The 27988-nt window shown below is 38.7% G+C and overlaps 1 protein-coding gene across 10 annotated transcripts; it reads left to right on the top strand.

Moving 5' to 3' along the window:
- The first annotated feature begins 836 nt into the window (after positions 1-836).
- Positions 837-20125, top strand: si:cabz01068815.1 (solute carrier family 51 subunit beta). Of its 10 annotated transcripts, none has more exons than XM_040132844.1 (7): positions 837-1135; positions 11335-11421; positions 13094-13135; positions 13226-13609; positions 16220-16342; positions 17973-18063; positions 18172-20125. In XM_040132844.1, the coding sequence occupies exons 3-7, from the start codon at positions 13096-13098 to the stop codon at positions 18497-18499; spliced, it is 966 nt and encodes a 321-aa protein (XP_039988778.1). In that variant the 5' UTR covers positions 837-1135; positions 11335-11421; positions 13094-13095; the 3' UTR covers positions 18500-20125. The 10 variants fall into 10 exon arrangements, with proteins under 10 accessions (XP_039988778.1, XP_039988789.1, XP_039988734.1 ...); XM_040132855.1 differs by having other exon boundaries at positions 11296-11421; XM_040132800.1 differs by lacking the exon at positions 11335-11421 and adding an exon at positions 1406-5054.
- Positions 20126-27988: the final 7863 nt, after the last annotated feature.

Raw genomic sequence — 27988 nt, 5'->3', positions numbered from 1 at the left:
GCATTCTTGTCCTTCAGTAGTCCTGTTTCCCAGCTTTTCTGTAATATGAAACTTAAAATGTTCCTCGATAATGAAACCCAGGGCTCCACTGTAATAGGCTGAGTGTTGTTCATATTTAATCTATTAGGTAGATTTTTAATCGAGATATCAAGATTAATCCAGGATTGGATTACAGGATTACAAGGTCTTGGCAGGCATAAATACAGAAAATATCAGTATTCAAATGATTATTGTAAATATTGTACTGGGAAGCATTTTTAAACTAGATGCTTTACAGTCAATAAATGCAGGGGAAATCAGTTTATGTAAAGCAGCAGCACTGTCCTGAGAAAATTTAAATAATAAACAAGCTTCATCCATGCAGTAGCTCAAATTGTCCAACAGAGGGAGCTACAAAAATTATCACTGATAGACCTGGTTAAAAGAGTTCACTGAGCTGCTTAAGACAATCGTCACTGCCTTAGAGAATGTGTGTGCATTGGCTTGGCTCTCTGTTTTTCGAAACACTCACGGGCTATCATGTTTGGAAGAATTTGGCTGAAATTTCTTCCTACTCATTCCTTCAGTGAAACAGGTTCTACACCTCTCCAAACCTCTGCTATAAAAATAAATCCTTTAACGACTAAATGTTACAGCTCTCTCTCTCTGTCTGTGTGTGTGTGTGCAGGCATTTGACCCTGCCGCTGGTTACTGTTTAGACAGCCTTGCATTGACCTTGTCTTCTCTGTTTGTGAGGGGATGTGACTCATTGGTCAAAGACCTGAAATGCTAATGGTCTGAACTTTGCTTTAAAGGCTCTGCAGTAAATGTTTGAAAGATAGTCTCAACTTAATAATCATGTGCAGATGGTACATATACATGGAAAGTCTGATCAACTCACATAGGTTTTCCCTGAGATCACAAAACAGTTCAGACAACACTTTCCTCCATAAATGTGCACATGATGTCCTATATCCAGCACAGTGTACCTGCATATGATTTCAGTTTTTTACACTTAGTGTTCTGAATAAGACAGCAAAGTAATGAAATCTGCAAGCTCCTCCCCATGAACTTTGGAAAGATTTTTGTTTTATGTCAGCTTAACAGTCAGATGTTCCCTTTTTCTCGTGTCAGCTACAGACAGAACATCACAGAAGTGAGTATGTGACTCTACAAAGAAATGCAGCTCTAATTTCATGGTTGAATAAAATACACACTGATAGGATGATGCCAATGACGAGTGTTGTTTAGTGAATGGTTGGTAAACAATATTTATTTTGGATGATTAATTTAAGTTTTTTTGGACTTTGCAGATTATTGTGGAGGGTAAATTTAGTAACAGTTTGTTAACTTTGTGCTCCTCACCTGTGTGCGGTCATGGGATTTGCAGCAGATTAACAAAGCTTCATTTCTTATTGCTTCACAGTCTCAACATGGTGTGCGATGGAAATCCGTTTGAGCATTTATTCCATATCCGTCATTTTCCTCCACTAGTTCGGTTAGGTCGCAGTTGTTCAGCATTTTGTCTCACTAGTTGAGCAAAAACTCTTACTAAGTCACTTCTTTCAGCAACTAGTAGAACTTTTGTTTAACTAGTTCCAACAGAAGCCTTACTAGTTATGCCAGGTGCTGCACTAGTAGTACCAAACTCCAAACTAGTCAGCTTTTTCACTAGGTGCCCTCTGGACCAAACTAGAGATGCTGAAAGTCTTACTAGTTAACTATTGAGCTGCCAAAGCTCTGACGTGTTAACTAGAAGCATCTGTTCACCTCACTAGTTAACTAAATACCTACACTTGTCTACACAAGTTAACTAGTGAAACCCAAAATGCTCACTATGTAACTAGTTGGAGTGTATTTTGACTTTACTAGTTATCTAGTGAGGCTACAAGTGTTTACTACTTAACTAGTGACAGTGATGTTTTCCTCACTAGTTAAGTAGTGGAAGAAATTTTGTTGCATTAGTCAGGTTGACTGGCGGGAAGTCTCAGTTTTATAACCTCTTGACATCAACCTCCAACCTTGCCTTCAACTCTTACTGGATAACTAGTGCACTGAAAAATATTAACTAGTGTGACAAGAAGCCGAACATGTTAAACAAATTTCTCTCTAGTTGAAGCACAGTTACTCACTAGTGCTGAGCAAGGCTCAGCTAGTTAAAGGAAAGACCAAACGTGAGTGTAATGTCCAACACTTTCGGTTGAAGTCTTTATATGTTCGGTACAGAGTCTGACCAGTGAGACAAAATGTCTTCCACTAGTTAACTAGTGAGGAAAACATGAGTGTGTTCAGCGCTAGAAAGGGACCCAAATGCAGGACACGGACAGAGTGAGGCTGGTCCAGGGTGGCCAGGGCCACCCCTGAAATCTCTTTGGCCACCCCTGTGGCTGCTCCATATCTGATAGGCAGTTGGTCAAGTTCATCCACACAATAAGGTGGGACATACACTGGTTAATCAGTGAGTACAGCTGATCCGCTGATATAGGGCCAGTTTGCCATTTCCAACTACAGAAACAGTAGGACTGAGGCTGTGAAACCTGATCTCTGGTCAGTGGATTTTTGAACATGAGAAAAAAGCAGTACTTTAAAAAATTCTGAAGTACTTGAACACGCCACAGCTGCATTCACGTGCTGGTCGTCAGACCAAGGACTCAGGACTTCGGTCACATTGACGACAAATGGACAAAAGCTGGCATCTATCGATTTAGAGGTATGGTCATTTTAAGTTTAGTTCTGTTTCCCTCTGAATGTGTGAAAACTTTATCTAGCAGTTAGCAGCAGCTAAATGTTAACTACACAGTGCTAGCTTGCCAGCCTGACTGCAAACCAACTAGCAGTTAGCATTTTGTTTTGCTATTATTATCTAGATACTGCTATGAAATATGAAATGTTGTTTTTTCTGAATTGAAGACTGAAGGTGTCTAAAAGCTTTTTGCATTTGTGTTTATTTAATACACTTATAGTATGCAGTTAGCAAACAGGTGTGTGAAATAGAAAAGAACAAATGAAAAAATCAAATTTCAGTATAATTTCCAAACAAATGTATCAAAGCTAAAAAAAATGTAAAGACAGGTGTTTACTGTTTTCCTTACAAGCTTATTTATATGTTCTGCTTAAAAATAAAATTTTAAATAAAGCCTATCTGTTATTATTTAGCTTTGATAAGGAATGGCTCTTAGAAAATGTATAGCCTATCCTGAACATAATTACTGATTAAAAATAAACATGTTAAAATAACCACAGCTTCTCAGATACTTGGAAGTGGAATAGAAAACTGAATAGAATGGTAGCTGCATGTTTGTGCTCTTCTATGTTGTAATATCAATTTTAGTTGTTGTGGGTGGTCAGCATGGCACTTTTAGTGCTGTATTAAAAAAAGGAAAAACCTGGCCTTGAATACAAACATGACAATGGAGGCTACCATGAGTTTTTGAATTCAATTATGATTAATCTGTGCATAGATTGAAGCAATGTGATGCACTGAACATCTGCATTTACACATTTTGATCACCTGCCATTCATAAAGGTTTGCCATGCCATGGCCGTCCCACACTAGCTCTGTGTCCCATCTTGGCCACCCCAGTCAAAATGTGCTGGATACGCCACCGATGCAGGGCTGATGAAGGGTTGGGTGTGAGTCTGGAATGAGGGGGAGGCGTGAGTGGCAGCAGTGGGTTTTAGCTTGAAGTCAACTGGCGAGCAGGCCGTGAAGCGGGCTGGGAGACTGAATTTACACAATTCAGTACAGATTCTCAAAATCAAAATAAAAAATATTTGGCTGAAAATAAAAAGAGATCTTATTCCTACACACACAAAATAATGTATTTGAATAAAAGGTGTGCAATTGAAATGGAAAATCCACAGCCCCTGGGTTAATTCTGCAGGACACAGAGGTCAAATGTCTGGTGATGTTTGGTGATGACCTGGTTCTCCTGTCCCCCTCCATAGAGGGCTAACAGCAGAGCGTGGACATGCTCACACAGGTCAGTCAAACATGGGCACTAACTGTAAATATGGAAAAGGCCAAAGTACTGACCTTTCCTGAATGATCAAATTCTCTGAAAAAAAAATTCACACTGAGCTGCAAATAGCTCAGATGCGCAATTCAGCAACATTACAGGACCAGCCACACCATGTGGCCAGTTTATGGGGGATACTTGCTGGACTGATTCAGGGCAGCTATGGCTCTGGGAAAGTCTGGAGATGCAGGTGTAGATGGCTGAGTGTGTGTGGAGTATTCACAGATGCTGACAGCTTGTTTTCTGAGGCGGCATGAGCAGTAAATGTCCTACAGGAGTGGGAGCTGTATCTTCTGTGCACTGGAGACAACCTGCTGAAGAGCTTCCCTATCAGCTGCTGTGCAGCTGAGATACAAAACAGAGATGCAGTATGTTAGGATGCTCTCGATGGTTCAGCAGTAGAAAATCACCAGCTACTGTATGGGAAGACCAGCTTTCTTCAGTGTCTTCAGAAAAAACAGCCATTGCTGTGCTTTTTTAACCAGTGCAGTGGTGTGAGTGGTGTGACCATGTGAGGGCCTCTGAGATGTGAACAACCAGAAACCTGCAGCTAGATACTCTCTCCACTCGGTCTCCGTTGATGAAGATTGGAGCATACTCATTCTTTTGTGATCTTTTGAAGTTGATGATTAGCTCCTTGGTCTTTGCGTTATTGTGAGCACCAGCTCACCAATTTCTGCACCTCTACTGTATAGGCTATTTAATCGTTGTTGAAGATCAACCTAATCACCGTTGTGTCATTGGCAAACTTTAAGTTTGTGAATGCAAGAACATAGTCATGTATAAAGAGGGAGTAGAGGACAGGGCTCTACTCACACAAATCCCTGTGGTGTGCCACAAGTCCTTGTGGTATGCCAGTTGTGTGTGAAGAGGGAGTAGAAGAGGATGTGGCCCAACCTCATGGTTATAGAGGAGGACAGGAGGGGGCATAGTTTCCTGCCAGAGGATGCTCTGACAGGAAGTTCAGGATCTAAGCTAAGCTAAGCCTAGCTGGTGGAGTTTGGAGGTGAGCCTTGGAGATGAGTGAAAAAAGTCTGCTGTCTGAAAATACCAAAGGTAACAATGCTAGAAAATGTTATTCTGCTGTCACTTGGAAATCTACTGTTCAGAGCAGTCTGACGCCTGACCTTTTGTCTCACAGGGATTACTTTTACGGAGTACCTATATGGATTTTGAGTATTAAATGCATTCTTTTGTTTTCTGTTCCAAGGACGTTTATATTTTGTCTTGCCCCTTTTAGAGTTCCAGTAAAGTCAAAAGACACTTCAACCAGTCAACTATTGAGCATTTTGGCTTTCACAGGTTTTACTAGTCAACATTTTGAGCCTCACTAGTTAACTAGTAACGCCAAAGAGGCTTTAACTAGTTAACTATTGAGCATTTTAGCCTTCACTAGTTTAAGAAAATGTGTGTAACAAGTCAACTAGTGAAGTCAAAAGATACTGAAATTAGTAAACTAGTGAAGAAGGCACCTTTTTTTAATGTCACTAATGCCACTAGTAGAATGCATGCAAATGAAGCAGGCAGGACCAGGATTTTGAATGGTCAATGTTATACTAACTGTGTAATGGAAAGCCCTGAAGTGCCCACACTGAGTTGTAATGAGCTAAACTATTTAGTCACATTCCTTTATGGCATAATAGTTAGATATTTTACAATATTTAGTTATTTATTATTAATAGTTATTTTAGCGGCTTGCCATGACTAAAACGTTATGTTTGATTAAATGTTGATTCTTTGGGGTACATTATATTGATCATCAGGTCATAAAGAAGTATTGTCTCTTCTAAAATAAAACAGATCTACACAATACTAATTCTACTTCTAACACAATACTCTGATTCTTCCAATCAAAACAGACTATGGAATCGCATTCACAAGAAAAAATATATACAAAAAGTAAAGAAACAAATATTTAGAAGACTAATTGATACTTATACTGGCTCAATGTTATTAATAAGAGAATATTTTTAACAGCGGTGTATTTACCACCTTCATGAGTGTGTGTGATTATGCTCATATGTTAAGATACAGTACAGTGGAGGATGTCATTGGATATGTCAAGTAATATTCTACATGTTTACAGATATTGTGTAATGCCCCTGCTCTTTGGAATTCAAAAATTTAAATGTTGACCAATGTTAGGCCTACGCTGACAACACACTGAACAAGTAATGATTTATTTTACTGCAAACTGCATGCAGAGTGACAGAAGAAGATAAATTCCACAAATATATGCACTTTACTTTATGTTTAAGTAAGAAAGTTCATTTGACGGAGGCTGACATTCTCAAAAAACATAGCCCAGTTTCAAAATAAAAGCCCCATAAATTTACTATGTTTTGGTACCCCTATTGGCCAATTTTGATATAATTTCACAAACTTAGTTCAACAGAAATATGTCCCAAGTCTTGTGATAACTAAAAAACCTGTTGATTTATAGCAAAATTTGCACCAGGCTCATGCACATGTTTGGAGCTGGTGGCACACCCTATTTACAAGTTCAAAATAGTTCCACACGTGTGGTTCAATATTGTTACAAAACTCGCAGGATATGTTTCATAAGGATTGGACAAACAATTTCTTATTTAAAGTCAGATTATTGTAATGCCGCGCCCATTTTTTGCACTTCCTAGTGTTCAATTTGAATGAAACTTTCGGGATATGTTTCAGGTACTTATGTGGACACATCCTGCAGGTTTTGAGATGATTGGCCCAACAGTTGTTGACTTTCTTTATGTGCTGAGCCACAACTTTTTGAAGTTCATTGGACAGTATCTTGAAAACCAAATAAGATTTCAACAAGCTTCTTGCAACTTTTAATAAGCTTTTTACAATGATGACCTACAGAAAAGGTAGCAATCGGACCTACAGTTTAGGAGGAAAAGTGTGTTTTTCAAAATGCCCAAAAAACCATCAAGTCGGACTTATTTTGTCTAAGAAGCTTTTTTGTAGCACACATTTAGCTGGACTGTCAAATTTTAAGTCAATCGGACTTGAGGCACGTGGCCTTTCCAAAATTGCATTCTTTTCCAAAATTGGCTGTGGAAAAAATTAAGAGACCACAGCTAGTTTTTTTTAAATCAGCATCTCTACATGTATGACAGCCATTCAACAGTGTCTGTTGAATTTCAACACAAGCACACCTCATTCTACTTAATGCGGTACTGATTAGGTGATCACCTGAACCAAATCTTATTTAGTGAGGAAAAGTATAAAAGCCACTGCTGTGGTCATTACTATCCTCTTGCAATAGGACCAGCTGGATGGCAAAACAGTGCTATTAGTACCTCAAAAGTAATTGGAATCAACAAATAACTAATGACCATGCCAAAAGAAAAGTTGAAAAGAAAAGTTTTGATTGAGGAAAAGAAGGGTTCAATTCTGGCTTCACTGGCAGAGGGATACAGTGAGCGTCAGGATGCTTCCGTCCTTAAAATTTCTAAGATGGCGGTTCATAAGAACAAGGTCAAGCAGCAGACATTGGGGACAACAAAGCTACAGATTCCACTGACCAGGATGACTGTAAACTCATTCAAATGTCCCTCAGCAACCATACGATGACATCAAGTGACCTACAAAAAGAATGGCAAATAGCAGCTGGGGTAAAGTGCATGACGAGAACGGTTCGAAACAGGCTCCTAGGGGCAGGGCTCAAGTCGTGTAAAGCTAGAACAAAGCCCTTCATCAATAAGAAGCAAAGAAGAGCCAGGCTGAGGTTTGCAAAAGAACATAAGGACTGGAGCATAGAGGACTGGTGTAAGGTCATTTTTCTCTGATGAGTCAAATTTTCAGCTTTGCCCAACACCTGGTTGTCTAATGGTTAGACAGAGACCTGGAGAGGCCTACAAGCCACAGGGTCTCGCACCCACTGTGAAACTTGTGGAGGATCGGTGAGGATCTGGGGGTGCTTCAGCAAGGCTGGAATCGGGCAGATGCATCTTTGCAAAGGATGCATGAATCAAGCCAGTACAAGGTTATCCTGGAAGAAAACTTGCTTTCTTCTGCTCTGACAATGTTCCCCAACTCTGAGTATTGGTTTTTCCAGCAGGACAATGCTCCATGCCACACAGCTAGGTCAATCAAGGTGTGGATGAAGGACCACCAGACCAAAAATCTGTCATGGCCAACCCAATCTCCAGACCTGAACCCCATTGAAAACCTCTGGAATTTGATCAAGAGGAAGATGGATGGTCACAAGCCATCAAACAAATCTGAGCTGCATGAATTTTTGCACCAGGAGTGGCATAAAGTCACCCAACAGCAATGTGAAAGACTGGTGGAGAGCATGCCAAGACGCAAAAAAAGCTGTGATTGAAAATCAGGGTTATTCCGCCAAATATTGATTTCTGAACTCTTACTTAGTTAAAACATTAGTTTTGTGTTGTTTAAAAATGAATATGAACTTGTTTTCTTTTGCATTATTTGAAAATCTGAAATCACTGCATCTTTTTTGTTATTTTGACCATTTGTCATTTTCTGCAAATAAATGCTCTAAAGGACAATATTTTTATTTGAAATTAGGGAGAAATGTTGTCAGTAGTTTATAGACTAAAACACATACCTATAAATAGTAAAATATGTGAAACTGATAATTTTGCAGTGGTCTCTTAATATTTTCCAGAGCTGTATATTTCAGGAAGCAGTTGTACATCATTTCCAATTGGGCCAAGTTTCATGTTTCAAGCTCATTCCAATTCACAGGAAATTGAGCCGATTCAGCAGAAATAGAAAATAAAGTTAATCAATTATGTAGCACTAGCCTACATACACTGACCTCCAAACGTAAATCAGATTTGTAGTTCATGATATGATAACACAAATCCTTCAGTAGACCTAAAATGGAATGTTCATTTATTTGGAAGGGCATCTGCTTGAATAAGTGTACCTTCGGATCAACCATTTTTATATCAACAGTAAAACAAAATAAGAGAGGGAAGCCTGAAATATCAACAGAATAGCATTGAAATGGACTCTTGGGTTTTTCAGAGGCATGTTTTGACCTCTGACCACTTCCGAGGCTAAAAAATTTGTAATCTCAAAACATTACTAGGGTAGGGGTACTATATTGTAGGCCTATACTGTGTTTAGTGATGAAATAATACATGGTCCTTTTCAATAGCTAACCAAAGTTTAAACAGTGTAGTGTGTGCTGCTGCATTGCCAATAATTCACATACTACAATGTTATTATAGTGTGTCCCTTTCTCTCAGCTCACATACTCATATAAAAAGCACCCTCTGGGCCGCACCAGTAGCTCACCTGGTTAAGCGTCTGCCATTTATCAAGACTGAGACATTACCACAGTGGCTAGGGTTTGAATCCTGCCTGGGCCTTTCACTGCATGTCATCCCCTATCTCGTCCCCCTGCCTTTCCTGTTAATCTCGAATGTCACTGTCAATATAAATAAAGGTAGAAATGCCAAAAAATATCCATTAAAAAAGCACCTTCTGGTAACCATTTAGCATCTGCAGAGGTGTCCATTCTAAACAAACCATCACAAGACAAGCTGTTATTTTTTGTTGTATCCTCTTCAATAATATTGCTAAAGGACACACTTTGGTTAAATCTTGTGGCTACTTTGTACATTTGTATGGCTTATCGCTAATTACTGAGTATTTAGATTATTATGATTATCTGTGTTGTACCATATCAGTGCCACTGTTTGGATAAGATTGTTCAATTAGTCGTTGGTCTCCTGCTGCTGCTGCTCCTTGATGGGCAGGGAGTCCCACAACAGAGCCATGCTGCCAAAATATTACTGTAATATGCTTGTTATTTCATAACAAACAGAAATGTGTGCCTTAGTCTATTTTTCTGTTGAAGTCCTAGTAACTGTTTATAATGCGGTTTACGAAAAAATGAGTAGTGGATGCATATTTCTTTATTTTTTTAACATTATTGTATATTATATTGGTTGAGTTATGCCACTGATTTGCAATAATAGAGTATATTACTTGTACATGGTTACTTGTTAACAAACTTTGCATTTAAAAATGTTTTAACCGTCACCACTGCTATGGACTTTTATTTTGAATTAGAGAGTGGGTACTTTCTTCTCCTGGAATTTTTGTTGATAAAACGTATGTGTTTTACTTGCTCACAACAGAAAATGAGTACATAGCTTTGTGTTTCACCATTAAAAAGGCAAAAAGGAAAAATAAATAAAGCAATTAATTTGCACAACAGAAAAACAATTTAACACTTTTTGTTTCATTTTTGTATATATAGTAAAAAATATTTCATCATCTAACTAGTTCAGAAAACTGCAGGTCACTAGCTAACTAGTGAGGTGAAAGGGTGCTACTAGTTAAAATATCAGAGCTTTTGCAGCTCACTAGTTAGACAACTAGTAAGACTTTCAGTGTCACTTGTTTGGTCCAGAGGGCCACTAGTGCATCGAAAAGCTGTCTAGTTTGGATTTTGATGCTACTACTGCAGCACCTGGCATCACTAGTAAGGATTCTTTTGGAACTAGTTACAAAAGTACCATAAGTTGCGGAAAAAGAGTGACTAGTAAGAGTTTTTGTTCAACTAGTAAGACAAAATGCGGAATTAGTGCGACCAGAAGTCCAACTAGTGCTGACAAAGACGGAACTAGTGGAGGAAACTGACGTCTGATATCAAGGATATGGAATGAATGCTCAAAAAGCTTTCCATAGTGTTCAGTGTATGCTGATAACCATCAGTTACCATATTACCTTTTATGGTGTTGTATGATGTGCTGTGCTGTGCTTGCATGGTAGAGTATGGTATCTAATGGTATGATATGAGATAGTACAGTGATACACTACAGTATGCTAGAAAATGGACTGATGTGTTTTCATATTGTTTGATATAATAATAGAGTGGTTAACTGAAAGGAAACATATCCATTATTATGCTTATGCGTTCATCCCTTCACTGGTTGCCAGTGAAATATAGAATTGATTTTAATTTGACTGATTCTTTAATTTGATTTTAAAACTTTGCATGAGTTGGCACCTGCCTACATGTCTGATCTCTTCTGTCCATCCAGACCCCTCAGATTCTCAGATCCTCCCCATTTATCGCCACGTTTAAATCCTGGCTAAAGTCTCACCTTTATACAACTGCAGTTTAGCCCTCATAATTATTAAAATAACAATAAAATTATTTTAATTTAATCTGTTACAGCTATTATTCATTTATGTTTTTGTTTTATTTTAAACAATTCTCTGTAAAGCCCTATAGTAAACACCTTTTATTTTTAAATGTGCTCTATAAATTCATTTGACATGACTTATGACTTGACTTGGAAATCACATGTTGTAACAGAGCAAGTAATGCTCTGAACTTCCCCTCACACTGGTTCAGAGAGGAGTGTAATCCTTCATCACACAGCCTGGGAGCACCAAAGGAGCAGAGCAAAGATTCACATGTGAACACACAGCAAGTAAAGAGGTATACTGTATTGAAGGTGGAACTGAAGAATTCTGTTTTTACAGCTTAATACCTACACTGTGTGTGTGTGTGTGTGTGTGTGTGTGTGTGTGTGTGTGTGTGTGTGTGTGTGTGTGTGTGTGTTTGTGTGTACATATTTGCAGATTCTTTTGCACATGTGCAAATCTTATGCAGATTTAGAGATCTTTGTAGACATTCATAAATCTAAACACACAAGGGCACATAGAGAAACAATTTCTCAACCCTCTACACACATCTAAAAGATAATTCAACCATGTTTTCTAGGTATTTGCATTTTTACATTAAAGTTTAATGGATAATAATAGTAATAGCATGAAAGGAAATAAAACAAGAAGGAAGTAGAAAAATGAAAAAAGCAGAAGTGAATAAAATAAATAACAATACTGAGCATGAGGTAAAATATAGAAGTTTCCAAGTAAGACAAGTTAAAAAAGATGAGTTTAAAGTTTTGTTTTAAAACTTCTCAGAGAGGTTTGCATTCTCACATCAACAGAGAAACTGATCCAGACATTGAGGGTATATGAACTACATGCAGCAACTCTGTAGACCGTGGTCCTGGACTAAGAAACAGTTAATGTGAGAGAATAAACAGAACACAATGATCTGTTAGGACCAGAACTTGGGGGAGGTTCACTGATGTATTCTGCAGTGAGGCCCTGAAAGGATTCAGAATCTGTTCTACAGCTTCTAGTCAGCCAGTGGAGAGGTTTGAGTCTGGGGGTCATCTGTGCCCTCTGTCTGTGGTGAGGATCCTGGCAGTAGACATGGTTGTAACTTTCACTTTTGAAAATCATCTTTCTCCAGAGAAGAAAAATGTTGATATGTTCATCTACCATAGGTGACTTCAAAGTGTCACTGTGTGTTCACAGTCGTTACTCTTTACAAGCAGCAGCTAGTGATTAACACATTTCTTTTGCCCTAAGTTTCCCCTCTCAGGCTACACAGAGACTCCTGCTCCACCCACCGATTGGTGGAAGTTATACCTGCAGCCAAAGAGAAAGACCTGCAGACACTACTAAGGGCTGCAGAAATACTCCAAACTCCTCTGCACCTGTCTGTAAACAAAAACTTAAATAAGTTTTACATAAGTGTCCTCCAAGAGAAATGGTGTGACCCTGGAAATGTTCTCTAAGAGTTAAACGACCACCTCAGTGATTACCTACAGATTCTTAGCATCAGATGTAGACTTGAAATTATTTGCACTGAGATGTGAAATAAGGTTCTTTCTTTGACCTGATGTCTGTTTTGTCTTTCTTTAACTGAACAAAATTTCGACTGGCTTGTGAAATACAATTTACCAGATTGTGGACAGAAATTAGATTGCCTGGTGAGGGAAAGATACAGAGTTGTGTGTAATCTGCATAGCACCTGATAGACCCCATTGGAAGCATGTACAGACTGAAAAGAGTGAGGTTCAGGACTGAACCCTGGGGAACACCACAATAAATATTTACTCTTTCTGAATACAATGATTCAGTATTACCAGAAACACGATATATTTCAGAGACATAATGTTTTTTTAGCACCTGGTATTCTGCTCCTGACATCATGTCAAGCATTCAAAATAAACTCACTTTCTTTAAGACTTCTCTTTTTAAGGAACATGTTGAAATTGCTCTGACTCCTAACAACAATTCCCCATTCCTTTTAGATATGTTTGATGTCTGGATCATGCTTTTTCTCCTCCTGTCAGGTAAATTGATGCTTCATTCAGAAACATTTATGACTGACATATATATTAGCATCATTTAATCTAAACCTGTCACTTTCACAACACCTGCAGGGGGGAGGGCGTTCATGATCCACAACACCCAGCGCATGCTGTGTCTGGAGGACTCAGCTGCTACAGGTGAAGTCCTGCTTAAGAAGTGCAACCTGGACTCAGAGTATCAACAGTGGGTCTGGTTCGCTCAGGGCATGCTGATGTGTGTTGCATCATCCAGATGTTTGTCGGCCCAGCAGACAGACCAAGTCCAGACCTGGTCCTGCCAGGGGTCGGAGGTGGATGTTGCAGGGTTAATGTGGGACTGTAACAGGGACAGACTGATCAGCAGGAACACGTCAATGCTGCTGTCACTACATGGCAAGCATCTGATTCTGACTTATGACAGCAAATACTCAAAGTGGAGATCTCTGGATGAGGGGGACATCTGCCAGGAAAAACTCAGTAAGTAAGGGAGGATTACAGAAATAGAAAGGGTAACCTTTTGCAATAAATCTTATCTCATCATAATCTATTATAATACAAAGAAACATGTAACAAAAGTTATTAAATAAGTGTAGTGCAGTAAAAACTACAATATTTTCCTCTGAAATATAGTGAAGTGTAAAGCAGCATAAAATGGAAATTCTCAAGTACAGTCCTGTACTTATACACAATTGTGTATAATCAGAATATTTAATCAAATGTCCAAATTTACTCAGTAACAACGACAGTGAAATACTTAAATGACCCTTGACACAATTATTGGCACCCTCTTGATGAATTTAAATGAGTTCCTCAAACAAAATAAAAAAACAAATAAGAATCACCTGTGCTTAATTTTCAGTGTTTGCGTGACTTGTATTAACCAGTGAAAGATGGTTGGAGCTGATTGATTCCAGATTCTTATACACAATGGTGAAGACAAGAAAGCTGTTTGAAGGCATGAGAAATGCTAAACCAAGTAGGCCCCCATGGGAAAAGGCGGACACCACAATTAAAAGAAAGGCACAAAAAGGCTAGAATAATGTTTGCAAAAACTTTTAATAGATAAGCTCCAGTCTTTCTGGGATAAAGTTTTATGGAGAGATGAAACCAAAGTAAAGCTCTTTCGGAATGCAGTGCATCAGTTTGTTTATAGGTGATGAAATGAAGCCCAAAAGGAAAAGAACACCCTACCTACATTAAAGCAAATTGGAGGGTCTATCATAGTGTGGGGCTGCTTTGCTGCCTCTTGTACCGGAGACATTGAGTGTATCAAAGGAATGATGAAGTCAGAAGATTATCAAGGCATTTTAGAGCAAAATGTGTAACCCAATGTCAAAAAACTAGGTTTGAGGCAAAGGTCTTGGGTCTTTCAGCAGGACAATGACCCAAAGCACACATCCAGCAGCACAAAACAATGGTTGAAAAAGAAAAGATGGACTGTTTTAAACTGGCCAGCAATGAGCCCTGGCCCAAAGTGAAAACCAAGCTGAACCACTGAAAACCTGTGGAGGGAGCTGCAAAGACGACTCTTACAAACTAAAAAGAGTTTGAATACATGGAAGAGTGGCAAAAACTACCAGCAGATAGGTACAAGAAGCTTCTAGATGGCTACAAGAGATGTTTAGAGAGTTGCATTGTTGCCAAAGGTTCTGCAACAAAACATCAGTGAAGGGTGCCAATAATTGTGTCTTGGGTGCATTTAGTGTTTGTATTATTTCACTATTATGCAAGTTTTGTTTTTTATTTTTTTGTTCAGTGACCTTAGACATTTTATCAAAATATTTTTATTGTGTAAAATTGGTCAATTTGCATTTATTTCTGAAGATACTCTAAATTCTGTACTTAAAATTCAAGGGTGCCAATAATTTAAACCAGGAATGTAAAGTACATGTATCATTTGAGTATACAGTATATACTTAGTTACTTTACATCACTACAGGCATGTCCCTGAACACTCAGTGACAGCTGAGTGACATAGAGTGAGACACTGATGGGAATCAGGCACAAAGTCATCAGGCTCACAGTTTTTTACAATTATCGAACTTCATGCATACTTTACACCTTCTTAGAATGCAAGGGCTGAAACCAGACTTACATATTGCAGAGAAGGGGTGTTTATGCACTTTCACTGTGTTCTCGTCTGTCAGGGAGTTTTAACCTCATTTACTTTAACTGTGATTAATAAGCTCTAGTGAAAATGATAACGCTGTTGTTTTATCAGCCTGCCCTCATGTTGATTAAGACAGCAGTGCATAATTTATTTTGGCCGGCTAGAGTAAACATTTTAGGTTAATGGAGGAAAATACATCTTAGGGGGAATCTTGAAGTTTGATCTTGACTTACTTTAAGCTACAGTAATACATTTTTTTATATTTATAAATTTATAAATATTGAAAAGTGGACACAAACACCACTCCAAATGAATGATCATATTTCTAATGTTACTCTATTTGCATATCTGTGTATGTTGACTGTACCACTATGCATTTCTGGTAATGTGTTGTCCATAACAGCTTTATAAGATTATATGTCAGTGTTGTGTTTACAGCTTGTTATACTGCCTCCCTGTAGGACAAACGAATTACTGCAGCTGTAACAGACTTTCTAAAATGTAATTTTTTGTTGCTTCAAATGACAAAAAATGTATTGGTTTGACAACATTGTTATTTTTGTTTACACAAATTAATACTAGGCAAGGTGTTATCACCAGAGGTGCAGGCTTCAGTCACATTATTTGGCTCAAGTCACAATTTTATACATTTGAAACATAATGTATGATGAGAATTACTTGAGACCTTTGAAACATTTTTTTTTTTGAAAAAGTTCAAAAATAACATACATTTAGTATAATGTTGAAATACTGTTGTTCCTTAAATATTAAACTGAAGCAGTTATGACAGAAACTCTTGTTTACACGTGTGACATTTTACAACAAATGATCAGTGAACTGAGTTGGTTGAACAAAAAGTTTTAGAGACATTCCTTAGCATAAGATTGATAAATGTTAACTTTGGTGTTTGTGTTTTATGTGTCCTATGGTCTGCAACAAACAGAGTTGCTGTTTGATGTCTGTCTGTTATTCTTCAGGATTTAGGAGGGCATCTGATGATCCAGATGAGTTTGAGGTTGCAGAGGAGCAGGCAGGCAAGATGGCAGCCATGACGGAGGAACAGAGAGAGTATCTCCACTGGTACTATCGCACAGAGGATTGTAAGTGTGGCTGCTATGTCTAAAATACTTTATCCAAATGAAAATGTACTCACTCTCATGACTCCAGACTGTTCTGAAAGCTACAGCTAGCATCTTAAAATATGCCATCTGAAGCCTGTTAGCCACCTGTCAGACACTGATCACTCAGTGGGTTCAACTTATGTCTGACATGTTACCAGTTTCCTGTGAGGCTTAAGAATTATCTTCTTTATACCTGAATAACTGAGTTACAAGCCTGGATGTTTCACTTCACTTCTTTATCGTTCTTCATTGTTTATCTGCATAGCCGTTGTCAGCTGTTACTGACAGTTAGCTGGATCACCACAGTTTAATTTTCACTATAACGAGAAAAATATCAATACAGGGTAAAATACAAGAAATTGAAATCAATACACTGGAAAATCCAATCAGAATGTAGTTTCACGCCTAACAACAATGCCCCATCCTTTTTTTTTTGTTTTTGTTTTTTTTCTGATGATGAACTATGTGTAAATGATAGAAGAAGATTTATTATAAACCTGTTCTACAATTTCATTTTTTCATTTCAGAAATGTGAATGTGAGTAGAGTGACATGATCAGCTGATCATCATTTCCACACTCACTGACTATTTAAAATAAGAGTGCGACATTCAAGGTACATTTATCCAAGATTAACACATTAACACCTTCCAGCTGTGTTAGCTGGCTGGGAATGAACAGGATCATGTTAGCCTTGATTAGTTAAACCACGTCTCCCTCATGTAACAATTAAGACTGTCTATGTAGTATAATAGCATAGTTATTTTCAATTTTGAAGTTTCACTGCAGGACAGCAGCTGTCTCCTACTTCACTGTAAATTTCTCTCTCAGTGTTTCAAGTTTCCACATCACAGTGTGGAAAGGTTTGGACCCACATTAGGACTGTAACTCTGATGATGAATTTGACTTGGGCACAACTGCCAGTTGGAGCAGGTCTGTCCCAGTCTAGGTCAGTTGGACAGGGTCTTTTCCCATCAGGATCATTTGAAAAGACGAACTTTCACACGAGACATGTTTGTTTCCCATGTGAAACCGATGATAGTTAACGTATTGTGTATTGTGTTACCATGACAGCGTAGTCTTAAGGAAGCACTTATTTTACCCCAGGCCATGATCTTTTCCTAAACCTACGCAAGTAGTTTTTGTGCCTAAACCTAACCCAACTGTGACCGTTCCACATCCTTAACCATATGTTTATTATTGTAACCATAACAACAAAGGCCCGCTATGCCTGCCACTGTGTGGCGCTGTTTCAGGAGACGCACCTATGAGTTGTATCAGAACTTAGGGAAAAACAACCTATATGGTCGTTCAGGTTGGAGGACTTGTTGAATGTCATAAAATCCTACAAATATGTACAGGTGAAAATACTGAGATTTAAGGTGACCTCAGAGAGACTTTCTTTGGAGGGTGACTATACGTCTTTGCAAAAACACACTTCAGACAGGTCTGCAGTCAGTTCTGCTGACTACTAACTGTTATAACTTATTCTTTCATTGCCTCTTACAGCCTTTTGCCTCTGGTTTAATTTTATTTATTGTAAAGCACTACTGTATATTCCTGTTATGATATGAGCCCTATGTTTAGCAGAGTGTATTATTTCTGTTGCAGCGACCACATGGAAGTTTGTGCTGCTAGGACTGGCCTTCATTTGCCTTCTTGTTGGTTTTCTGCTGCTGGGAATGGGAGCCATGGCCAACAAGTATGACCTGAAGTTTTTAAATTACAATTTCATAGCAACACTTGTAGTAGTATATGCCATTGTGAAGGCTGCTGACTGACAAAGTTTCCTGTCTTTTTTTTCACACAGGAACAGAAAAAAGATAGCTAATTACAAGGTAGCAGCGTCACTGGCTCAGAAGAGTGGAGATGATGAACTGCACATCATCTCACCACTCAGAGATGACAGCAGCAAACCACCACCATCATCTCCTGACAGGCTGCTGCTGGGAAACAAACCCTCCTCATCCAACGGAGAGGTGAATGAGCTCAGAGCAGGCAACATTGTGGTTACATGGAAAGATGGCAACACCTCTTGCCTGTACTCAAATCCTGAAGCACAGGAGGAGGAACAGGAGGGGAAACAGGAGGAGGAACAGGAGGAGAAACCAGAGGTGGTGTCAGCTGCTGAGCTGTAGTCTCACAACAAAGTCAAAACAATGGAGTGAAAAATTCAGATAACAGATTGAATGTACAGTGAATAATCTCAGCCTGTGACACAATTACCTGTGGAAGCCTATGGGGGACTATATTAAAATGACCATGTAAACTTGAAAAATGAAAATGTAATTCCAAAATAGCATTATAATTTTCCACAGTTATTTGTTATTTGAGTAAAAAATGAAATAAATATGCAATACTCCAATTTGCCTTTTTATTTTCACATACACTTATGTGCATTCTATGACCATATAAAAATAAAAATGGAAAAGCTGTTTGACATTTAATTTTAAAAGTTGTACAATGCCGTACAGTGGGCAATATTCAAATGTTAATTAAAGATGTAATATATATGTGAATATTCACTTACTGAAATACTCCATCTAAGCATGTAACTCATGTAACTAAGAAAGTGAATTAACGTATTCCCCAAAATGTTAAAATCGTCCTTTAATTCGATAAGAAGCTAATAAACTAAGATGCAGTCCAGATGTGTGTCACTATGTTTGGCTGCCGATTATGAACTAATAAAATGGCTACTGGAAAAACCTCCACTGCAATGGTTTTCTTTAAGATGTTGAGGACGCTACAGGGGGGGTCACCTTGCGGTATCTTTCAAATCAAGACAACACAACAAGACCCAAAACTAATTAGATTATTAGCTTCATATCAGGATCACTGTTACAACACTGTGAGGAAGTTATTCACATGGAGCCTCATTAAAGCTTTGATATAAACTGATCTCCTGTTTGTCTCCAGTAGTTCAAAGAAGTGATCCATTCAGAATATTTGGGATCTTTACCAACTTTTAACATGAACTAAGATTAATCATTGACCTGTTTTTTGTTAATGATACCACCTCTTATGTATGTGTTGATGAGTGTAGATTGAATCATGTCTCCCCCTGTTCGCTCCATCTGCCTACAACATTCAAACATCAGTAAATCATCAATAATCAAGTGCCAAAATTGGCAGACAACAACAAAGTATTTTGAGCTCAGATTCACAATTGAACGGTGGATTATCATCAGATTTAATGTCCATCCATGTTCCCCTCAGAATGAACGGAAATAACTTTGGAGACTTTTCCAACTTTTCATCTACCACCATCATCAGGTCAACATTTTAATTCGTCCTATACTTTGGTTTATGATCAGATACCTGCAAAACTAATGACATTCCCATCAGCTTCAACTGGATTTTGTGTTTACTGCTGGCAAATACTAGCATGCTAGGATGCTAAACTAAGATAATGAACATGGTCAACTTTATATCTGCTAAACATCAACACGTTAACTTTGTCTCCGAGGTCAACTTTCCTCCACAAACACATATAGAACACAGAAAGATATAGAAGATTTACTCAAACTTGTTTCGTCTCTCTCCGCAACAAGACGTAGCTTAAATAATGTTATTGCTTTTATATTATAGATTTTTATGATCAAAAAAAAAATTCATATACTGAGAGGCGCCTGAATCTGAAGTTTGTTTTGTCTGTTTGTATGCAATATGTCAGTCTGGTCTGTTTTCGTATTTCATTTGGTATTTCAACTGGTATTTCTTCACCTGTCTTGTCTGACTTGAAGATCTGTCTTCTTACCCTTTCTCCTTTCTTAACGGGACTGCAATAAAAATAAGCTTTTATCTTTTTTTGTGTTTTTATCCTCAACAGATTGATAGTATCAGGACTGGGTGACTACAGTCTTTGCTTTTCCTTTACTGTTGTCAAATAAAGCTTTCAACCCTGTCATCCAAAAAGAGAGTCAATATTAGATTATTCTGTAAAACATCAGATTACTTTCCATATCAATGTTTTTTTTACACCCAACGCTAACATTGATAAAAGTCTTTCTACAGATTCTGTATATGATAATTACTGTTGACAACGAGGAGGCGTTGGCTCATGACAGATAACACTCTCTGCCTCTGAATTGCAGAAGTGTAAACACAATATGGAAGGAAGTTTAAAATAAAGCCACTGTCCACATTAAATAACACAAAGCTTATTTGTGGATATGTTCAGACTGCCAGTGTTATAGTGTTAAAATAGTTATTTCATGTCGGAATTGTTTGAATGTGTATATTTACCTGTGTTAATCTTGCCTCGACAGCTTGTTGTTTCATGTTATCTGAGTCTTCTTTCTCAGTGAGGCCTTCGTGATTTCTACTAAACAGTTCCTGGGGTTCACCAGCAGAGATCAGGTCTAACTCAAAAATTACTCTGAAGTTTGGTTTGCCTTAAAGATTTTTATTTTAGTTTTGCTTAGTTTGATGCAAATATCATTGACTGCTCCTTGTGTTCCATTCAAGACATTTTATCATACATCAAACAATCTTCCAAACCCTCCAAAGGACTGTCCACCCCACCTATCAGCCTGTCAAACAGCTTTTTCCCCGCAGCCTGTTAGCCTACTGAGCTCTTTACTCCCCCCTGCCGAGCACTGCATACATATACAAAGGTCTGACACCTTCCTCTCACACACGCAGACAGACAAATTCTGCTGCTAATCTGCAGCAGTATTCTAGTTGGAATCTTTAATGTTTTCTATTGTTATTGTAGCAGGGATTATTAGTATTTTTTTTATGTACATTTTTGCTTGAAATATTTTATTATTATTTTTTATGAGCACTGAAGAAATTCAGTTTTCTTCCCCTGTATAGTGAATATTATATATGGAAAGAATAACAATAGTAAATTCTACATTGTGCAAATCAAATCAAACACACTGCTTGAGCTGAAATGATTTCAGACAGATGTAAGTGGGAGAGGTTTAGTTCAGTTACATGGATGGAGTATCAATAACACACCAATGTTTTGAGTAATGATAATTGTGTTTGCTTTGGATGATAAAGTATATTTCATAGATGCTCTTTAATATAAACAGATTTATTTTCGTTTTTTTTTTCTTCTAAATGACAATTATAAGAATAATATTGATTGTTATTATATTTGTCATATTGCCGTTGTTGTTAGGTTACTATTGTTGTTCATTCAGTATGTTGCGGGCTTGAGCAGAGTAGATATAGGCCCGAATCTGGCAACTACTGGCTGTTTTTTTTTTTTTGTCTTCATTACTTATTACTTTTGATGTGGTTGGGAGCACAGTTTTCTTTTTTTCATGGAAACAATAAAAAGTCATATAAAAAGACACACTATCTATCGTTCATACCTGTTCACAGGGCTCTGTCACTCTCGCTATGATTGGCTTCTGGTCCAATGTCTCTTCTGATGCGTAGACATCCTCTGCATGGCATCCAAGGACACAGAAGAGACTATTAAATTTTCACCAATACATTCCAATATTTTGTACAGTGGTGGAAGAACTACTCAGATCCTTTTAAGCGACCAATACATGGAAAATACTCCATTACAGTACAAAAGAATTTTCAGCTTTGTAGTTAAATAATCAGCACTGAAAGCACTGGTTTGGTCCCTGTCACTGATATATGACTCTATCTGACATTGTTAGATTGTTAATACATCAGAATTTTATTGATGTAGCTGCTCGAGGTGGGGCTAGTGTTAACTAGCTAGTTTTTAACTACAGCTCAAATTGCGGTGAGCTGGAATTAGCTAGAAACATGAAACTTGGCCCAGTAACTGGAAATAATGTGCAAATGCTTCCCAAGAAAAATTAACACATAGACCAGATGGAAAGTGCAGGAAAGAACACGTCCCTCACATTGTAAATCAGATTGACTTGAAATTTGACAAGTCATAACTCATTAACGATTTGTCCAATCATCAAATCTTGGTAGATGTTTTCAGTCCATGTTTAAGATTAGGCCGACGCATTTTGAGCCCATCCCAAAGGAGGCACCGCAAAAACCAAAAATGTATACCTCAAAACCTGGCTTGCAGAATTTCACCAATTTGGGTGCAAATTATCTGCGGGCAAGTATTAACCAAGATCTGAAGGCTAATATTGATGGTGACTGTGGGCATAGCCTGTTCATCAATATCTTTCATGTTATGCCATCGCTCAATTTGCCTTAGTTGGAATGAGCTAGAGACATGACACTTGGCACCATAACTGGAAATTATGTGTGAATGCTTCCCAAGTAATATGATTCCAATCAGCCCAATAGTTGCGCTATAATTAACAGCAAAAAAAAAAAAAGGATAAGGATAAGATGTTATCCTGTCTACCACATGGACACTTTGTTGAAAGTAGAATTTTTTTCTGCATTCAATGTAATGATGAAACAAGTGTGTGATTGGTCTCACTCCTTTAAACAGAATTAAACTTGTTTAAGTGACTTTGTTCGGTTTTGTCAAGCCTGAAACCAACTCATTGCTGCTTGTGGCTTTAATTTTGGGCAATTGAGCTGCTTCCTTCTGTTGGGTGCAAAAAATTTAAAACCTGCATATTGCCACTTGCAGCTATATTTACTGTATTTCTTTTTGTCAGTTCTGCCCAGATGTATATAACAATAATTCCTAATTATATAATTGAATTAGTGCGACCCAGACCCAATGAAGGATTAACCAATGAATTGTTAACCAATGAAACATTATTAATTCTTAAATTATGTTCATTTAAGTTTTTGCCTAAATTTTCACTTACTTATTATGAGCCAATAATCTTCCAGCTCCCGTAGCAGTAACAGTGACATTGTTTGACTGAAACGCCACAAAAAGGACTGAACAGCCTTCTGCAGTACAATCCCTTGTCACAACCATCCCACTGTTAGTTTAGATGGGTGTAATGCTTGAGTGATGAGATAAGGCAAGATATACTTCTTTGAACCTGAGGGGAAATTTGTCTTGGGCACAAGGTTGAACAAAGCTGCATACAAGGTACATACGATATACTATAGGTACATAATCTCCATATGTACACAGAACAGACACATACACTATATGTGATTGTACCCCTAGTACATAGAGTACACACTATTCCTTCAAGATAAAACACACTGACCTGTGGTCAATAAAGAGGCAGAGCACATAGAAAGAAAAAAGGGAAAAGTGAATTTAAAGTGAGTTTAATGTATGCTTTTTTAAACTTTCAAGACCAGCAGCAGATACCCTGGTATGGGGCAACATTTATAAAATGTGAGACGTTTAGAGGGGAAATGTCTCTTTGGTGGAACTCAAAGACCTCAGCGACATCTTAAACATGACGAGGACATACAGCCATACAATAATTTAATAATTATAAGAGCACACAAAACTAAAAGGCTGGAAACCACTGATTTAATTTTCAACAATATGTTATATTTCATGTGCTTATAATCTTATTATTTATGTAAAATCTTAAAGTTTAAATTACCCAGTCGCTGCAGCTGTTAGTTCAGTAAAAATTACAACATTCACTCTGAAATGTGTTGGAGTAGAGAGTAGCACCAAATGTAAATACTCAAGTACATAATTAGAGTACATTAGTGAATGTAATTAGCTTCTTTCCACAACTGAAAATCTCACCTAGATGGGAGTCATATTCACTGATGAAGTGCTTTGTGAAGAATTTCACTGTCGGTGGTGTAAAACAAGAACAAACAAATAACACTCTGTCTGTCTGCCAGTCTGTCTGTCTGTTCACACGTGTGTGTGTGTGTGTGTGTGTGTGTGTGTGTGTGTGTGTGTGTGTGTGTGTGTGTGTGTGTGTGTGTGTGTGTGTGTGTGTGTGTGTGTGTGTGTGTGTGTGTGTGTGTGTGTGTGTGTGTGTGTGTCTCTGAGTGTGCGTGTGTCATAGGCCTACTTGCACATATAGAAGTTATTAATGTTTGTTTCGGATCAATAGAGAAACAAAGTCGTAAGTATCCGATGTCAAATAAGTAAATAAAAAGGCAGATTGTGACCTGTGAGGAGACTAACTACAACTGTCATGTGTTGCTGTGCTGGTTGTCTCTTAGGCTGCGGTCTCTTAGGCATGCGATCAGATCATGTGATCACATGATCACATGATCTGATCCATGTACAGGTGTGAATACACCCAATACGCATTGAGGATGCATTTGAGATCTGATAACTAAGACCACATTCAGAGGTAGGCTGGGCTCCTTATGTCAACATTCATTTAGGAGTTGATTGCAAATGTGTCCTGGGTCACATTGAATGACCACTTACTCAACTGATTTCCTCTGCGTAAGCAGATGTATGTACTCATTCATGAACAAATACCAGTTGTACAAGTCATGTAAACTGGCTTTGTTCACGATGTCTGAAAATTTCGAAAGGCCCATAGAGATATATTCTGAGCAGGGGCATCAAACATCTCAATTTTGTTTGCCCAGAACGTACCAAGGAATAGACCCAGTCTGTATTGTTTTGATTTCTTCTTCTCCTTTTAATTTCCGGTTTGTCTTTACTGGTCTATGGGGGTTGTGGGCCAAGTTGTTCCTTCTGCAGGGTGTGGATTGGTCTCATTGAGAGCAACGTCTTTCACTGTCCAGGCAAAGATGGGGTGTTTTATAACAGATTGATATCGTTGTAGAGACAGTTGACCTCCAGGGTGGGCCAAGTGGACGTTGGGCCTCATAGTCTCTGAATACATTGCTCTTGATCCTGTGGACGGTGTCAGGGTGGAAGTCTTTCCTTGGTAGCAGGGTTGACGTGACTACTCTGCTGTTGGAGAAGGTGGTGGAGGTTTTCTTTATCACTCTTCTGAGCGACTCTGCCACTCTCACCTGCTGGCTCCTCAGGTCATTTGAGCAAGTGTGGAGAATGATGTCCATGTCCAGCCGGTCCATGGCATGTTGGGTGTTTGGACACCAGATTGTAGCCACTTTGTGGGTGGAGAAAAGTGTCTTTTCATTTAGAAATTTGCCATTGGAGTCAATTAGGATGACGATATCTGGCTTCTCTATCTGACCTGCTGGTCTGGAGGGATGAGTGGTGGTGTTGATTTTTGGGATGGGGGTAGATAGTTGTCAGTTCTCTCCTGTAGTTCCTGTAGTTCTCTCTCTCTTCTCTCAGCTCCTTCACCTCCTTTAATCAGTGCTGTCAACCATGCCATGTGGCTCTCTGTCTAGTCACGAGCTCTCTCTCCACCTCTGTGAATTTCACCTTAAGGTCAGTGATGGTGTGGTTCAGCTGGAGGCCCTGGGCCTGTTCTGGACTAGTGGGCTCATTCTCCTCAGTGGGCTGGTCAGTAGTGAAGCAGCTGGTAGTGGGGCTGGTGTCTGTGTCTGGCAAAGTGTTGGTGTTGTCAATAGGGGTAGACTTCTCCTGTTTGGCCCATTTCTTTATGAGGGGAGGGTCCAGCTCAATTAGCTTGAAGTTCCCCTGCACTATGACAGTCCCATTCTTATATATAATGACTGTTGTCACAACAGTTTCTGGGTCTTCTACCTCTTTGATTTTGAGTTTCCAGCCATTACAGATCCCCTTTGTCTTCACAGAGGAGTAGTGAGCACGTATGGCGAAGTGCCATGCCAGTGGCTGGTCTGTGAGAAAGATCAGATTGCTGTCATCTCCTCTCTTTCATAGGCCAGGAAAGCGTGTCTCTGGTCTTTCCTTCAACAGTTGCTGTTTGTATGCCTTCCTCGCACATTTATTGTTGATATCTTGTGGAGAGAGAAGAGGAATAACTTCTGTGCAGGCTGTGGTTAAAGCCATGACGCTCTACTGCTGTTGCACTGCTGCTGTTGCTCCTTCTTAGCACCTGTTGTTAGCTAACAGTTAGCTTTAAAACTAAGCTAGCTTCAGTTTAATAAGTTTTTAGCAGTTAGTGTAGTTAAACTTTTTTATATATCCTTTCTTTGGTTATTGTCTCTCCAATGGTCTCAATTATTTGAGTCCTTGGCTATATCCCTCTTCTTAGCTTGGTGTCACTTAGCTGGTAGGACAGCTAGGCTAACTTTAAGTTTGACAGTTGGTTTGATTTTTTTGCTGGGATTTTAAGCAGTGTTTTCCCTTTTTTTTCCTTTTGTTTTTTGTTTTTTGGTTCCAGGGAGGCAATTCCTTTAAAGACTTGTTTCCTCTTCAACAGTTCAGAATAGTGAAAGTTTATCTCATTTTAAAAACAAAAATGTGAACATCTTCAGGAGTTCATGATGCTGCTGCTGCTGTTTCTCTCTCTCTCTGTCTCTATTTGTCCGTCTGTCCGTCTGTCCATCTGTCTGGCTGACTGTCTGTTTTTCTTTCCATCTGTCTCTCTGCCCGTCTGTCTTTCTATCTGTATGTCTCTCTCTACGTCGGTTGGCCTGGCTCTCTGTCTGTCTTTCTCTCTGTCTATTTTCCTGTCTCTCTGTCCAACTGCCTGTCTATCGTTGTGTCTGACTTTGTCTGACTGTCCATTGTTCTGTCAGACTATCCATCCATCTGTTTCTCTGACTGTGAGTCTGATTGTATGCCTGCCATTCTGTCTTTCCGACTCTGATCTCTCTGTCTGCCTGAGTGTCTTTCTTCAGTCTGTCTGTCTGTCTGTCTGTCTGTCCATCTGATTTTGTCTTTCTGTCCGTTTGACTGCCTTTCTGTCTGTCTTTCTGTCTGTATATCTGCCTGACTGTCACTGTCTTCTTTCTTTTTCTCTGCCTATCTGCCTGACCAACTGTGTGCCTGCCTGCCTGCCTGTCTGTTTTTCTGTCTTTCTGCCTGCCTGCCTGTCTGTCTGTCTCTTTCTGCTTTTCTTTCTGTCTGACTCTCTTTCCCGGTCTGTCTGCCTGACTGTCTCTCTTTCTTTTTTTCTATCTGTCTGTCTGACTGTCTGTCCGACTGTCCGTCTGCCTACGTGTCTGTCTGTCTGACTTTCAGTCTGTCTTCCTCCCTTTCTGTCTCACTATCTGCTTCTGACTGTCTATCTGTCTTTCTCTCTGTCTGCTTTTCTGTCTGACCGTCTGTCTGCCTGTCTGTCTGTCTTTCTTTCTGTCTACCTACCTCTTTGTCTGTCTGTTTGTCCCTGTGTTTCTGTTGCTGCATGTCTGTCTGTGGCACCTCAGGGGACCAGGGTCAGAGAGGCCCCTGAGAAAACCAGCAACTACACAAAAAGTGACATTTAACATCAGCATGAAATTTATCAAATCTGTATGGATGTTCATGTTCACGCAAAATAAAAAGCTCACAGAGGGTCAGAGAGTTTTGTTCATTACCATCTGACACAACAACAAATTCCACTGAAAACACAGTTGAAAAAGTCAATCAACTGAATTAAGGAACAGCAAAAATTCAAACAAAGAAATCAATCAGTTTAATAAAACAAGAATAACACGTTCACTGTATTAGAATTTTCAAGGTTTGTGCATTCAGCTGCTTACTGTTGAGGACATGGTGGAAAGGATGACTGTGATATATAAGCAAAAGTTACAACATCGTCAATATCATCACTTGTTAAATAAAACAAAAGGTCATTTACCAGTAAGAGACAGCTGTACAGTCTAAACTACCTTATATTTACAAAAGAACAACATTTTCAGCTGACCTGAAGTTTGAAGGCATGACGAAGGAAGTATTTGTTCAAAGTTTTTGAAGAGTTGTTGCAACGAAAGATTTAAAGTCAGACCTGATTTCCTGGAGCCCCGTA

This window comes from Xiphias gladius, chromosome 1 (assembly GCF_016859285.1).
Source record: "Xiphias gladius isolate SHS-SW01 ecotype Sanya breed wild chromosome 1, ASM1685928v1, whole genome shotgun sequence".
NCBI lineage: Eukaryota > Metazoa > Chordata > Actinopteri > Istiophoriformes > Xiphiidae > Xiphias > Xiphias gladius.
The sequence above is the reverse complement of the archived record's forward strand: the minus strand, read 5'-3'. Positions and strand labels throughout refer to the sequence as shown.

Coding starts and splice junctions, on each gene's coding strand:
- si:cabz01068815.1 (XM_040132800.1), top strand. CDS start 5,018: ATGAGTGAAAAAAGTCTGCTGTCTGAAAATACCAAAG. Junction 5,055..13,093: donor GCTGTCTGAAAATACCAAAG/GTAACAATGCTA, acceptor CATTCCTTTTAG/ATATGTTTGATGTCTGGATC. Junction 18,064..18,171: donor ATGGGAGCCATGGCCAACAA/GTATGACCTGAA, acceptor TTTTTCACACAG/GAACAGAAAAAAGATAGCTA.